This window comes from Balearica regulorum, chromosome 5, assembly GCF_011004875.1.
Source record: "Balearica regulorum gibbericeps isolate bBalReg1 chromosome 5, bBalReg1.pri, whole genome shotgun sequence".
NCBI lineage: Eukaryota > Metazoa > Chordata > Aves > Gruiformes > Gruidae > Balearica > Balearica regulorum.
The window spans coordinates 66,730,391-66,747,064 of NC_046188.1; the positions used below are offsets into that span (position 1 = coordinate 66,730,391).

The 16,674-nt window shown below is 40.6% G+C and overlaps 1 protein-coding gene across 7 annotated transcripts in view; it reads right to left on the bottom strand.

Moving 5' to 3' along the window:
- The window catches only part of NAV2 (neuron navigator 2), a 406,583-nt gene that overhangs the window by 86,051 nt on the left and 303,858 nt on the right, over window positions 1–16,674 (bottom strand). For all 7 annotated transcript variants that reach the window (XM_075755360.1, XM_075755358.1, XM_075755357.1 and 4 more), the window contains 2 exons: window positions 15,392–15,781; window positions 2,363–2,485 (listed from right to left, as the gene is read on the bottom strand). In XM_075755360.1, coding sequence (XP_075611475.1) covers window positions 2,363–2,485; window positions 15,392–15,781 — 513 coding nt within the window. The remainder of the gene's footprint in view (window positions 1–2,362; window positions 2,486–15,391; window positions 15,782–16,674) is intronic.

Consider the following 16,674-nt stretch of genomic DNA (forward strand, 5'->3'; position numbering starts at 1 on the left):
CACGTACATAGAACAGACAAAACCAGAGATGGCTAATTTGCAACCTTTAAAAAAAAAATCACAAACTAAATAAAAAGGCATTTTTTTCATTAAAAATGCCTTTGTTCTATGCAAACACAAATTGTCTTGAAGTGAATAAATAAGCTCAGCTGTGTTGTGCAATGATTCCATTAACCTTGCACTCAAGCATTAAATTAAATTGCCTTGTTTGGATTTCCCTGCTGCAGGGGAAAATGTACCTTCTAAGGTCTGTGCTTTCTGTTACCAGAGCCAACGAGTAAAAGCTTCACAACGAAGCTTCTACAATTAATAACACAAGAAAACTAACAAGTAAGCAAATTGCAAAAATTCCTCTAATAACTTTTTAATGATTAACCTGATACTCAAAGGTTCATAGCCTTTCACACTCCTTCTCTCCCATGCATTCAATTAACATCGGCTTTGAACAAGTTAAATTTAATCTTCGTCGGTTTTCTAGGCGTACTGATAAAGCAGAACTCCTGCTTGCCTCCGTTCACAGAATGAAGAAAGCGATTCATTACTGCACCGTTTCATTCAACTCCTTTTCCTTATGCCAATTCTCACCCTGGAAAACTGCTGCCCAAACCAAGATTAATTTTTTTTTTTTTATTTAAACTGCACTTCATGATCACCCAGCAACTAGAGAGGAGTTATTTTTAAATCACTGCCCTATCGTCAGAAAACCGATCTCCTGCATAAGGTGAGTAGGCTTGCATTATTAATAGAAAAGACTAAATCAAAACAACACATAATAATGTCAACAACTTTGGGACCAAGGGTAATTTTTCTGTGATCCCATGTCGCTGCTAAATTGCCAGTCATGCAGAGTCTTTATTGCGTGTAAAGTCCATCCCCTCCATGTGAACTGGAAGAATGATTTTCAAAGCCGAAACAATTGACATAAGCTAGGGATTGCATTTCAGCGTGTCACAATCCCATTCTAAGTGACGTATATTTAAACGCACAAATAATCTCTCTTGATGAACATATGTAATAAGTCCTCGTGTGTGGCATCTTCAGGGAAGGAGCTCAGCAAATAAAATGTGAGAATAACTCACATGCGAAGAAGTAGTGTTGCAAGCACAGAAAATATTGGACTGAGGAGCAAATCAATGAAGAAGAATGCATCGCTAGCTCTCCAGAAGGCTGACCGTTACTTAAACAATAATATAATTTATATTAGACCAATTCTATATTGTAAACAATAGCTTCTGTTAGTGTGGCAATGTTCAGGAGCCACGGCGACAGGCGAGGATGATACTTGATTCGTCTTCAGATGCATGACCAGGTGGCAATGCCTTCACCCACGGTCAACCAGAAGCAAGCACTGTTGGCTGAGGATGGGTTTCAAGTTGCAAATTTCAGAAACAGATATGAGCTCCTGAAAAATCCGGGCATATTTTACAACTGGCAAGTATGTGTTGACTTAGTAATTGAAACTGAGCTGAGATTCTCTAATAGGTTTTGGATCTTTTGTTGAGATTTACCATCCTGCTCTTTACCAATGTCAAGAGACCACTAAAGCAAATTTAGCATGGCTTTCTTTGAAAACAAGGCTAGATTCTCCATCACTTGTATATCCTTAGTAACCCCATACATCGCTATCAAGAAAGCATCAGTCATATCACACTCAACTGCATTATGTGCAGGAAACACTTACTGATAACAAAACAAAAAAAAAAAAAAAAGAGAAAAACCTTTTAGTTCAGAAATTCATTCAAATTTTTAAACTCAAAATCCATGTTTTATACTTAGGGGCCCCTCATGGAAGAAAAAGGACACAGTTCACTTACTACGTCAACAGTAACACTCATCAGGCTTTGGATTTGGAAGGGAAAGAAGCTGTTATAGGCTGATGCCAGTAAAGCAAACATATTTAACCCTTTAATTTCAATTCTAACAGAATATAGGTCTCATTAGTGTCCATCTCCTTGGCTTCCTTTATGATCACACTCCCCTAAATTATGGATTTTTAGTCCCCTAATTCCTGATCTTTCGCCTTGACTGTTCAGACTGAATCACTGGACTTGGGAGAATCCATGGAAGTGAGAAGAGAATTAGGTCTTTTTTATTTCAAATGCTTCAGAACAGAAGTTTTACGTTTTCTTGGGTTGCGTCCTGTGCACAAAAACCCAAGTGAGATTTCAGCAAAGCAATCAGAAGACAAAGTCAGCATTTATCCTGACACCTCCGTGAACGTATAACCTAAAATACTCTGGAGAAGCTTATATCCACGTATTCAGTATCTGAATTCCCAAAGCTACTTAATCTTAGAGATCCAAAATGCATTAGATACAGCACGAATCGAAGGTGCCATTACATTTGCTGGATGAGACCTTACCTGTCAGCATCTCCAAGTCCCAGGGAAGTATTACGCTGCATGGTCTCCCGCACCGCAGCCATGCCATCAGGCAGCCGGTTTAGCCTTCGAGTGTAGAGACCCAGACCACCATCGGTCATATACCTTTAAAACAGAAAACCAAAACGTCACGTTCAGTAAAACAATAAAACTTTTAGGTATTCTTGTAGCTCCTATCTTCTGCATGTTTTTAACTATATATTGCAATTTCCTCACTTTTGAGTTAAGAATATTACTCGGACTATGAAGCAAGGAAAACTTCATTCTTTATTAGATCAGAGATTTTTTTGTTCCTCTCATCATTCTCCATCACATCTTGAACTCTGTCTCATTAGTAAGAATTGAATTTCAACATAACTGTGACAAAGGAAGAACACTTAACTTTCATTAAGGATGCCTAGATGGAAGTCATTTAATATTTGTGAATGCCATCATTAATGATCTCTTCCTGTCCAAACAATGCATGGTTTATACCATCCTGAACTATTTTGTACGGGCTAAACCAACACAATGGAAATCACAACCCTTTTACAAGTTAACTGCAAAAATCACATTGAATTCATCCTAGATATTGTCAATGAGTCATGAACAATGAGTATGTCAAGATTTATTGTGAGCAACCAAAAGTTGCAGCAGGAATGAAAAGTTTTTTTCAACCTTGTTTTGGCTCCTACATTGTATTCTGTCTGCAGCTGTGACCTAGAGACATCTGCATTTAAAAAGCATTACTAGTCTTAGATATTAAGAAGTGCCAGGTGTATATATGATACTTCACAAATTGCTAAGATAGCACATTTCTTACTTTCCAGTTGAGACAAATGAAAAACGAACCCTGAAGCGAACAGAGGTGACACTTGGTGGACAGGAATAGATAGATACTGTCAATCACCAGGAACAATTCCTCACAATAACGCAGGCTGTGTTATCTGTCATTTTTACTGAAGGCTGTACCAATGCAGACAGCAGTAGGCATTGCGTAATGTAACTTTAGGACGTGGTGGTAACCAAGAAAATAAAGTTAAAAACTATACCAACTGCCTATCACTTCGGTTCAGTTTATGAACAAAAGATTTTAGTATATTAATACTGAAATTAAGAAGTTACTCCAGTCTTCTTTAGTAGCTTCGCAACGAGCTGCCCTACATCAGTATCCCAATAATGTTTTAAAACATTTTGTGGCCTTTCATGATAGTAATAGGTAAACTAGTTCAAAGTGTCAAAACAGGAGGACTTTTCTCTTGGTTTAGCTTCAATTCTGGAAGTTTTTCTGACTACAGATACATGCAAGCTAGCTTTAAACTGGAAAGACAAGTCCCATTCGCCTCTCAAGACGTCGGCATGGAGCGAGCCCTGTGCTACCACCACCAGATCATCAGCCCACATACATCTACGTGAGCAGCACCGACGTTGTGCGAACACATCGTAAAGATTTGCACACACCCGAGACTGAAATAACTCTAACAACTCTAGCAACACAGCCGCTGTCTCTGGCGTATCGTCGGGCACATAACATACCTCACCGAGTTACGAGTTGACGGGATTGTATCTCCTTAATCCTTTAGCCACTCTTGGCGAATTGACAGCAGCCCACAGAATAACACCCAGATACGCAGGACACCTTCCTCTTGCTTAACAAGACACAGAGCTTTTTCCCTAACAGCGAGACACCCTCATCCGCAGCAAGAAAGGACAGATGCTCCTAGCTGCAGCCAGCAATGCCTCTGCTGGCGAGACGTTACTGCAGCAGATGTACTGCACCCAAGTCAAATTCGATTACATTTACAAAAATGGGATGGTGAAGAGTCAATCAGCCTTGCACAAATCTGCTGGTTAGCATTTCAGTTAGATGTATAAATCTGTACAGTGCCGTCCCAGGAACAACCGAGGAGTCTCTCTGGGGAGTCTAACAAAGCGGTTGCTAAGCCCGTCAAGTCAGGCACAAGAGTATTCTCCATTCAGCAAATCTGTGGGGACATGATTCTCCAAACTCATAAACAAAGACCGTAAAAAGCATGAGGAACACTCGCACTGTAACTCATGTGGAATTTGCCTTAGGTTTAGCATTCTAACTTTTGTTTGACATAGTTTATCAGTATTTTATCATGGAGAATATTTTTTTCCTTAAGCTAAAATAAAGGGAAGGAAAAGTAGAGCTTAAGATCATATTGTTATACAAACATGCAAACAGCATTTTGCAAAAACATCCAATGTACATACGCTAATTGGTTTATTGCAGATACTTGTCTGCACACGAAACACGTTTCTGTAGGAATATCCGTTGTACACATACTGGAAAATGCAGCTTTTGGCTTTGCTGTCGGATTTCTGGCATATGACTAGTCCTTTGATAAAGAAGATCAACTGTAGCTGAAATAGATTGTTCTCCATACTTATTACTCAGAATATGTGAAATGAAATATATTACTCTGAAGAGTTAGCCATGCTGAAACCAACAGAAAGCTTTTTCACTAGCATCAACAGACTTCATCCTCTACGTAGAAGCTCAGCAAGCCGATAGATTAGAATAATTCTGCACTTGCATTAAACTGAAAACTAACAGATTTTCATTGGTTTTAAGCACACATAAATCTTATATAAGTCAATGGAAGCTGGATGCCTTTGGCCTCTTTGACAACTAGATCGTCAGTTTTTCTAACCAAGACCCTGTAAAAAAGCACATAGACGACGACTTTTACCCGCTATACCAATAGGACAAGTTTCTTACATGCCAGAACAACACCAGATAGAATTTTGTATTTTGAGACAGGTTTGTGTAACCACAGATTGAAAACTTTATATCTTATTTTCATTACACGCGATGTCCTCTACCCAGGAATGTTTAATTTCAAAAAGATGCCAAAACCAGTGATGCCGAAAGTCCTGCATGCAACAGTGAGGTGAAAGGAGGAGGAAAGGTACTAGCTTCTAAACTCTGTGGAGAAAAAAGCATTTACAATAAATACACTTTAAAATAAATGAAAAATAATAAATTCTCTACTATCTATTAGTTAGTGTGGAGGAGATTAAAAGATACTGGTCCCACAAACCTCCAGCCGTTGCTTTCTTTTCCTTCCTCCATCCCTTCAAACATAAAACTGTCTTGGGTCTCAGAAACCATCTTGCCTTTATGAACGTAACGTTATTATTGCTGCAGATTTTTGCTTTATGAGAAAGGAGAATATAATGAAGGTATATTTTTCTAAAGACAGTCTTATAAGGTTTTACTCAGGAAGGACTAAAACCAGGAAATATTATCCTGCATGCGTATAATTCTAACAGTACTCAACGCTATCTGAATTTATTGCCCTACCGTACATCCACGCAATATGGAATGCCAGTATACTGCCTCTCCTCCTCAACAACCCATTGCAGTTCAAACAACTGTATTAGGCCAGTTATTGATTAGGTGTAATTTCTTTGACTTTTCTTACTAAAAACCATGACAAATTTGTACTAGATGCCTTGCATCAGAAGAACTCTGCAAGCTCATTTAGTGCAAAACCAAGCTCTTCGAAGTATTTTTCTTCCTGTCTCAAAATAAGAAAAAAATTAAACATATGATCTGGGGAAAAGCGTAGTATCCAGACTATATGACTTTTATAGAGATGGGTAAAGTCTACATGTTCGAAAAAACCTAATAGCTCAGATGCTCCAGGAATGTACCAACAGGCAGTGGGGAATGATTGCCTTTAATGAAGTCGAATATAATAATACTTAGTGAATGGATGGTGATGAAGTTGGTTAAAAGGAGTTTCTGATCTTTTCAGGCATTAATGTTTAATACTCATCTCTATAGTTTCACTCTTCATCAGCAAGGAAACAAAATTAACCAAGCTACTTTGAATATGAAAAGAGTCAGGTTAAACAAAAGCAGTATTATGTACTTCTAACGCAACTGGAACTTACAGCCCACTTTCTAGGTGACACTTTTTTTCTATAAGAAAGTGGCTCTCTGCCCTGTATTACAGGCATAAAGTAATTTGCTTTGGAGTTCCCTGGACAACATGGACCTTTAAGCTTCTCTTTTCTTTAGCCAAACACACCCTTTCTGCGCCTCTGAAATTTTGAATGCCGTAATAAGTCCTTCCAAGTGCAATATTTTTAGGATACTTCTGATGCTGAAGTGATTTATTTCCCTTTCCTGAAAGGCACGCAGAGGAAACAGGAACGGGTTATGCCAGGGATCAGGAAAATCCAGCGGTTTGAGTCACTTGACTTCTGTCCGCACTCCCTACTTGCCCATATACGCAGCCAGCCAACAACACACCTACTTTTATGGTCTGACAACTCTACCACTTCATATATATTCATTTCACTCTTTCATGTACAAATATGAATTTTCCAATTTTGAAAATAGATAGCCAAGGGACAGGCATTCTTTGCTGAAGTATTAGGAAGAGAACGAGCAGCAGGTAAGTCAGCAGCACACGACAGACCGGGCAAGCCCACCCTGATCTGCTCGACACCACGTGGCTCTGTAATCCCAAACCCACAAGCAGGAAAGCAGCAACGTGCCCCAAAACTGGAGCTGACTCTGGCTGCCCAGGTGCTCCTGCTCTTGGTGCTTTGGATTCAAGGTTAGTTTGGAAATAGCTGCCCAGGTGCCTCCTGGCAGAAGACTTGCCCAGCAACTCAAGTGCTTGAAACTTGAAGAAACAAAAAGCTTGCAGGAATTACAATTTTTGGATTATTCCATGCATCGACATCCGCTTTGACGTGCAAGAATGTTCTCCTTTAACTGCGGCAATAACACTGTTATCCTTAATGTTTTCCTCTAAATGTTTATTTTCACTAGGCTTCATCTCCCTCATCATTACAGTCAGTTAAAGATCAAGGGGCTTAACAAGCTTTGAGTATCAAAGAAGGAGTCTAACTTTGCCAGTTGCTAAAAACCAACAGCAGAAAATTCTCCACTGCTGTTTCTGAAATATGACAAATGTCAAAATGATCCTGTTATTGTAAGCAGGAATATCTTCTAAATCTGACCCTAAATTTCTCAGTTTAGTATGACTTCGGTCAGTATTTTCTGCCACAACACTGGAAGTAGACCATATGGTCTTTCCCTGTGTTTCCCCTCCAAAGTGTTTGCATCCATTACTCTTGCCTGACCACTCTCCGTTACAATGCCCACCACATCAGCACAATACTCGATCTCTCAACCAAAGGGTTGAACATATACCCCGTCTACAGGCCTGTACCTGGTTTAAATTCCATTCCTTGATCCACGTGAATTTCAACAAAGGCATTCAGGAACAGGATTAAGTCCTGAGCTTTCAGGTTGGGACTGCTAATACAATGTCCAAATCCCTAACATCAGACCAAATATTACCTTTCAGGTTCATAGAAGAATAAACCTATTGCTCATTTCATTTAAAATTTAATTTTATATTTAAGGCAGGCTATTCATATATTAATAAACTTTTACTAATTATCAGTAACTATTTGCAATTAACAAACTACTGCATGAACTATGAATTGTTTGGAAGATGCTCAAACCCAAACATGGAGTAAACTCAGAAAAAAAACAATAAATGACTTGCAGTCTCAAAAATCCTAATTACTGATGGGAAGGAGGAGATACCTGTTCCACTAATGGATAAGACAGGAAAAATGAGATTATGCAAAACTTAATAAGTATATTTTAATTTCATAGTTTACTTGGAGAAACCTCTCACCTGTAAATCGCTAATAACATGAGCAATAGCTGCTTATTCACACTGTCCAAATCAGTCTAGAAGCAAACCAAGTGTTCCCCCATTACCTACTTAATCCTCAGAATGTTTTCGGGGAGGGGGGGGGAAAAAAAAAAATCTACAGAAAGAAATGCCTTCTGCGAAATCAATACCTTTCTCTTTGGAGATGTATTAAGACTGCCTGGCACATAAGTCATTCAGATAAGAATTTTTGGGCACTGCTGCCCAGGGCTAAATTTATTTCTACATGGTTTCTCTGCTGGGTCTCCCTTTCAAGAAGTCTGCAGGCTTGTTACTATAAAACTTGCATTTGCTAAGGGAAGGAATTCCAAGGACAGTATAGCCTGTAAGGGACTTGGGAGGCTGCTGCCACTATAGGTCAAATCTTATACATGTCCCCACATCTGTTCCCTCCAGGACAATGGCTTCTATTGAGCTTCTGAAGAAACAGGTTTAGTTCGATCTGGTGAGACTATCGAGCTAATCCTAAATTGTGTGACTTGGAGGCCTCAGTTCAAAGCTGCGAGCATTGCCTGTATGCAGGAGTTAGGCCATAGCAGGCGTTAAGTCTAGGTTCTACGGCAAAGCCTCTCTAGCCCAAATCTACATCCAGCATACCCAGATCAAAGGTAAGCAGCACAAAAGGGTAATTAAAAATCGAAATTGCTTCCTTCTGTGTCTGAGGGGATTAAAATCCACATTACTCATCTCACAGAAGAATTCACCTGACAACCGGACTAACCTAACACTAATGCCAGACTAAATGCTCTCCAGAGGATGGAGAAGGGCATCACCCACCTTGCTGGAGCTGGGCCAGCAGGCAGCGAAGCCCAAATGGCTCACTATGCTGGAAGGTTCACCTGTACAAAGGAGAGTAAATCACAGCACAGCCGTTACGGCATCTAGAAGGAGGAAGGACTAAGCCCTGGGGCTCCAATTCCTAGATGGCTTCTGAAAGTTACCCAGTCATTTGCTAACGTAAAATGAATGACCCCACCCTGCAAGAGGCAACCAGAGAGGAAACTTGTCAAAATGAGGTAGACAAGACTCGAAAACACCCAAGAGGTGCTTCAGGTGTGCAAACGCCATTCTGGACCCCAGTGAAATGTGGGCAGAAACTTAAGAGAGGACAACAATCACAGGCTGCCAGCCTGGACCAAGCTGAAGATCCACCAGAATTAGGTAGCCACATGCCAATTTTAATTTAAATGCCCAAGTCCTTTCTCAGAATCTATTTCAATGAAAATCATAGAAACAAGCTATAGAAAAAGTGATCCATTTTGCATTGTCCTCTTTCATTTTGTTAGGCAGAGGAACGACGTGTGACCAAAGAGCAGTAACGAGGGAGTGCTGCTTCTCCACAGCAGAGGAAGAGTTACTCCACAGCAACTTTCGACTCAGTCGTGCCTACTTCTTCCCTGCAAATGATCCGTATGGACAAAGTGTGTATGATTGCATCTCCCTCTACTGGCTAGCCCCAGAGCGGGACCATATTTTGTCCTTGAGAAGCTGTTCTTTTGCTCAAATTACAAAAACCTGATTGTCGGCACTGAAGCGGCTGTTCAAACACTGCTGAGGTGTTACAGAAACGAGCCCAGAGTGGGATAATGGCTATTAAACAGTATTTTGGTACTCGTTAACAATAGGACAGTATATACAAGTACGCAGAAAATACAACACACCACAACTTGGGAGTTCATTTTACTGACAAACACTACTTATGACCTAACGTGGCCCTTTTTAGCAGTGTACTGAATAAAAAGCTTGACTCCAGCTCTAAGGCTACTACTTATAGGCCTGGGATGTCTTCCTATGCTGAATCCTACACTGCAAGAAAAGTTCTATGACAGCATGTTATCCGAGAGAGCATTTGTGACAAATGATCAAACACTGTTTTATCGATGAAGTTGACAACAGAACTATTCCTGAACTGAGTGCAATGTTGAAGAATATTTTAAATAATATACAACATTAATAATAGTGAAAACGCTTATGTAATATTCTGGTCAGGTCTCCCGCAAAGATCTTTAAGTATAGAAGAACTGTAAACACTGCCATGTTTTTTTTCTTTTCCCTGCCACAGCACCAACACATGTAATGCTAAATCCAAAAAAGCCAGTTCTGAACCAGTTTCAACATTGTTTACTAAGAATTCAGAAATCAAAAGTTTCCTAATACGATTTCATAAAAGCCAAAATTTTCAGTTTGCTTGCCTGACCCCTTCATTATTTGCGTTAATTATCAATTTACCACATATAGGTACTATTCTGCAATGTTGAAAAGATCAATGTCTAAGAAGCCAGTCCTAGCAAGAAAGAAGGTAGCTGAACTAAAACACTCTGCTCAGAGAAGAAAAATAAAATAAAGCTCCTAATGATTCTTAGTCATGTTGAAGTGTTATAGCTATATAAGGAATGTAGTTTTACCCATCCACTGTATTTAGATGAATCTTACCACTAAAATCGTATCACTTAAAGTGCAATGTCCAGTAAAATGACTAAGGCAAAGCATACAGAAAAGATGACAGTGGTAATCACCATGGCAAAAAATAGGTCAGAAAAGTCTATAGCTAGCACTGAATCAATGTATAGAGTGACAAGGTTCTCATTCAGACCCTGCTTAGCTCAGCAGCCCTTGACTTCTAGCTAGCCATGCGTTATCTGGAGCAGCACCCATTCCTGGTACGCACAGCTTAAAAGGAAATGGTTTCTCTTAACCACTGTTACCAAGAACAAATTCTCATCAGCACCAAACTGCACAGTCCTCCTTTTCTTTCTCTAAAACCTTAGCCCAAGTGAAGGGCTGTTTTGCCACGTACGAGCCTGATGCCCAAAAAAGATGCGTCGCTGCCTGACTGACAAATAGTACAACATCAAGCAACTGAGCCACAAGAATCCTACAGGTATCAATCACACTATTCAACATACAAGGAAATCAGTCCTCAATTTCAGCTCCTCATATCGACCTCTTCTTCACCTTCTAATAGATGTAACTACTAAATTTCAGTGTACAACAGAACACTATTTCAACGATGGTTTTGGTCCATGTTACTCAAAGGTAGACAAGCTTCTGCACCACAAATGTGATTTCTACCTAGGGCACCTGAGTGGGTTTGATCGACCCGAGCAGAAGCAGGGGTTAAAGCCCGATTCCCCAGGTCAGAGTGGCCTGCTCCTCCTTTTAGCATCCTTTCATCCACATTCCCAATTCACTTGCTTGTAAAAAGATCCCAGGGGAGCATAAAGGCTTGAACAAACAAGAAGAAACCATATGGAAGGAACCATGAGCATCACGCACACAAATACATTAAGAGGTTGTGGAAATAGATCTGGAATGGGAATACATCGGCCCCAAATGATCATAAATAAATAAATGGGGAGGTTAATAAGATGGTAAAAAGTCTCCCCCCCACGACAGCCAATGCATTCGCAGGCGGCTGCTGCAGGGAGAATTTTAGCATAGGGTCCCTGAACATCGTATGCAGGCTGAGCCCTTCTGGCCTCGTCTAATAGCTGAGGGAGCAGTTCACTGCTGGGCTGGGTAAGTGAGGAATGAGAGAGTCACTAGGTAACGGTCCTTAATGAGATACCCTCAAACAAACGAGCTGGGCGCACCCCGAAGCCCAGCCTGGCACGCAGTAGACCTGCGGTCCATGCACGAGGCTGCTCACATCTGCCCTCCCTCCAAGTTCAGGCTCCAGCGCGGACGAGCTGTCAAATCATCAAATCTAGATTTTGTAGGAACAGCCAGGCTTCTGCACAAAAATTGTTTTGACAAGCTGTGTTCACAGACCCAAATTTCCTGAAAAAATTCCCAAAACAAATATCCTGAAAAAATTTGTGACCAGTGCTAATCGGCATATATCCACGCTGTTAGTTTGCATAGAAAGCTGTACATTAGGGTAATGAAAACAGGGGCAGAGGGTTAATTAAATTAAAAGAATTTTAAAAGGCCTTGCTGATCAACAGCCCTGTTGCTCCGTTCCAAGGAGAGATAAAAAGGAAATTAACTCTACATCTCATTAGAAAGAACTGGGAAGGGGAGACACACACACAACGACAGAGAGAGAGGTAGGAACGTGTATGCAAGTAGCTAAAAGGAGACTGAAGTGGACAAAACCTTCCAAACAACCCCAAAATAAACCGTGAGAATCAACATCCCCACCTGGGACAATCCGTGGGGTTGGACAGGTGAGACAGTTCTGGGCTTTGAGGTGCCACATTGTGACGAGGCTCTGAGCCCCAAGCTCAGCCAGCCGCCAAAGGAGGTTAGGTGGGCGCTCGCTCCCTGCCTCGCACAAATCCCAGTCCTGCTGCTTCGTCATTAGGTTGATGTTTTAGCTCCCACAGTAAGACCACTTCTTACCTTTGATCCACCGCCTGGAGACTTTCTTAATTTAAGAGATATTTTCTGCCCATTTGGAAAAGACACTCTTTCTAACCCTATGAAAGCAATCCTGGTGTCTGGCAGAGCTCTGCTTGAGCAGACTTATTAAAGGAGGCCAAACGAAACTTCCCATGACCCAGTACATTTCAGAGAAAGCATCAGGATCACAGGGCTAAAATAGTTTATCTTGGCTATTGGATTTATTTTGGCTGTAACAAATATTTTGGCTTCCTTCCCTATCAGTTTGCCAATGAAAACACAGATCCAAGGTTTTCAGACTGCGGGATTGTAGCAATTCTGAAAAATGACAAAGTGAAACACATACCAGCTAATAAAGAGCTATTCATGCTATAAATGCCCTCTTGTGCTGCTTTCTGCATACTGTAACTCAGCTTCTGGAAATACTGGGCCCGTTCGCCCTAACATTGATCTCAGAGATTTGTTCTGCAGCAAGTCACACGGATGCTTTCTTTACAAGCAGCCTCTCCAATTTTTAAGCGGTGTATTATTCCTCTTCCACAGAGACACAATGCTATCCCATTTTTTTATTATTAGGAATAAACGACGTTGGGGAAGATAACTCATGAAACAGGCTACCAAATCGCCTGTTCACATTGAAGATAGTAATCCAGTATTATTAGGTGTCAGTGAGAATCACCAAAGATAACACCCTCATTTTTTTTTTATCTCTCTCCATTGATATTGGGATTATATCCAATGGTGGTTTTGCAATTCAATATTGCAATACTCCCTTCTCGGGGAATCCACCACACGATTACTCTGCACAGACCACGTAAGCCCAGCATTGTGGGCCTGCGTCCAGGAACATGCCCTCCAAATGCCCACCGGTGCAGCAACGAGAGGACCTCCAAACCGTCCAACCTCCAAACCCTGTTCACCACCTGGAAGTGAAACTCGATCTTTCTGACGACGGATTGACCTACAATATAGATTCTGCCCTTGGAACTTAGTCAATGACTACAACAGAGCTATATAAATCAATAAACCAACTCACATTATTTAGCAAAATAGGCTTTTGTAGCTAAAGGTAAAAGATGTGGAAAAGAAAAAGACATTTGTACACAGAACGCTTCTTGTCCTGAGAACTTTAAATTGAGATCTCATTTATTAATCTGTGGCTGGTTCTCTGAGTAAAACCTGGAATTTATCTCGCTCCTTTAAAAAGCAGTGGGAAGTAAGAGTTAGGTTCTCAGTTAAAGTTGTTCTATCACTCAAGGGTAGGAGAGAGCTGTTGTGGAGTATATGACTCTTCTGCTAAATATTATAGTCACCATTCTTGGTCTATAACTCACTGCTTCGGTGACAGAGATACCAACAGGCAAAGACATTTTATTACATTATTAGTTCCTCAGACCCAGAATCTAAAGACCACTCTTGTATTTTCAGACTATGGAGACCTCCATCTTGTACCCTACAGGATGACCAGATAGACACAGAAAAGGAAATAATAGAGATGAGTGAAGGCACAGATTTCTCTGAAAATATCATTCATAAGCTCAACAGCTTTCTTATTCTTTCCTTTTCCTCAACCTGGAATCTGAACTTTTCAGACTGAGTAAAGACCTGCAAAGACTGGGGCTCCTCTAGGGTATGAGCAGCAGAAGCCTGAACTGACACAGTTCTGCCAGGGACACTTCTCACCTCATACTTTACATGTTTTATAGAAACCACGGCGCTACTCAGAATTTATTTTCCTCACTTCTAGACCAAAATTACAGCCAGGAGTTTGAATAGAAGTCATAGTTCAGAGGAAAAGCAATAATTGTTACTACGATAAACACTGCAAAACTCAGGTATAAGCTGATTTATTTGAGGAAAACACAAGGCGCTTTAGTGATGTGATGCGTTATGAATGCAGCAACAGCTACCGGTGCTTTATCTGAAATGGAATTTTGTGCTGGTTTTTGCATCAGCTTCTTGACTATCTGCTTCCCTAACGAAGAATTAAAAACAAAGTGTCTGACTTTTCAAAAACAGGACAGCACAAAGACAGCCAAATATTCACAACAGACAGAATTAATGGGGGCTTCCAGATCGCGTAACTTAACTGGTTAAGTTAGTGACAGAGCGGCAGCCGGATCCCAGCTTTCTATTTCAGGAAGAGACACTAAATCTTCCAAATAAGCCAAAACGACAAGAAATGTCACTTATAAAAAAATTACAGAAAAGCAAAGGAAGTAAGATGGCCAGACAGGGAAAAGGCTGCCACAGAAATAAATATGCCATTTACATCTCAAAGATGAGTTTTAACATCAACCTAATGCTGATGTACTTGAACTAAGAAAAAATGACTGCACTTTCTAGAAGAAATTAAAAATACTGAATCGCACACTGACTTTGGAACAAAGAACAAATGCTTTTTTTCCAGTCAAGGCAGAGGTAAAATGTTGATGTAAATCTTTGTTAATAATTGTCTATCAGTTCATATTTCTGCACAGTAACTTGTTCTTCAGACTTTACTTTGCGTGCACAACTATTTTACCCTACACAGAGATGTAAACTCATTTCCTTCCAGTGAACTGTCCCTTAAAAGTTCAGGCAGCAAAAGGATTCAGTAAAAGCCCAGAAAATGCCTCCCTCTCTCCATCTCGTGGGCACAAATGAATATTGCAGCATCTGACTTGACCGCACTGAACCCTGACTCAGGGAAACATCCAATTGTGTGCACGAGTATGTTCATCTATAGGAATATTTTTTTAACATGTACTTAAATCATGTGCTTAAATCCCACTGACTAAATTATCTGTGATAATGAGCTGTCCCTCCAAATACTTATTAAAGCCAGGAGAATCTCTTCGCGGCTTTTTTAATTTTTTCTTTCTCCAAATAATCGAGGGAATCCAGCGCCATTTAACACAATGCAGGAATCACACAAAGTATAGTATTTCAGAAGAAAAGTAAAGGCACTTACCCACTCGTGATGTCATCAGCTCTGATATTCTTGCCCAGCACATCCCCGTCGCTCATATAGCCGGTGGCATCCATGGTGATGCCTTCCAGATCGATTTCATCACTTCCCTTGTCCGAGATGTCCACGTGGCAGACACTGCTACCGCGGGACGCTAGCTGCCTCCGCAAAGGTGCCGAATACATGTAACGTCCCGACTCCGTGTTGATGAAGCGGCTGGCATTCCCGCGCGGAGGATACCCGTTTCCCATCGACGGAGCATCGCCTGCCTGCAGGCGGGGGCTGGACTGCCCCAATCTCCACGATAACGGGGTCGGTCGTCCCGTCAAGCTGAGGATGCTGCGGCCGCTTATCTCGGTAGTGACATTGGTATCAAATGTAGTTTCCAATGTGCTGAAAAAAATAAATGCATTTGATTGAATGTAGACCGCTATATGGAACCTTAAAAATGGGACTGCTACACCGTTGAGATTTCATGGGAGCGTATAGATTGCAAGACCCTACACACTGAACACTCGCAGCTTAGTTGTGGCTAAATTTAGTTGCAGCTAATCCATAGGTGCAACTTCTCTTTCCCACACGAACTCCCCTTTTCCTTTCCTGCCCAGCTAACATAGTGTTATTTTTTTTTTTATTGTGGATATTTGTTAAGGTAAGAACATTGTATTTTTTGCAATATAATGTTAGATCTGTGCTGCAAAAAACTATGTCTCCTCCAGTTATAGTAACTAAATCACAATAAGATGTTACATTAATTGAAATTTAAAAAGAAAAATAGCATTGGGAGTTCATCTTCGTAAGCTCTGCCTCAGTTTTAGATACAAAGCCAAAACACAAAGCGTTCCCCCGATAAACTTGTTTAGGGCTGGAGTCCGTAAGGCACTGAGCAGTAAGTAGGACCCCGACCTCATGAGGGGCCAAATAGCTCGTTCTCCCAAGCCTCCTGCTCAACACTGAAAAGATCTCAGTCACGGAACGTTTAAATGTAGTAACAGTCTTTGTTTATTTAGAGCATATTTTAAATATTGCTGAAGATTTCCAAATGCTGCTTTACAAAGAAAAAGCAGGTATATACCTGGACGACTAATAATATTAGAAAAATTTGTTTGCCCAAAGATAGGTGGGGAATTCAAGTTATGCACTTGATGAAGTGGGTCAAGCACAGTTCACCTGCTTATTTAAACAAAATATTACACATGGGGGAGAGGGGTGTAATGCACTGAAGTTGTTCAAGAGTAAGATGAAGAAACATTTTAAACTGTAACCTATATTCAAACATCACCTAA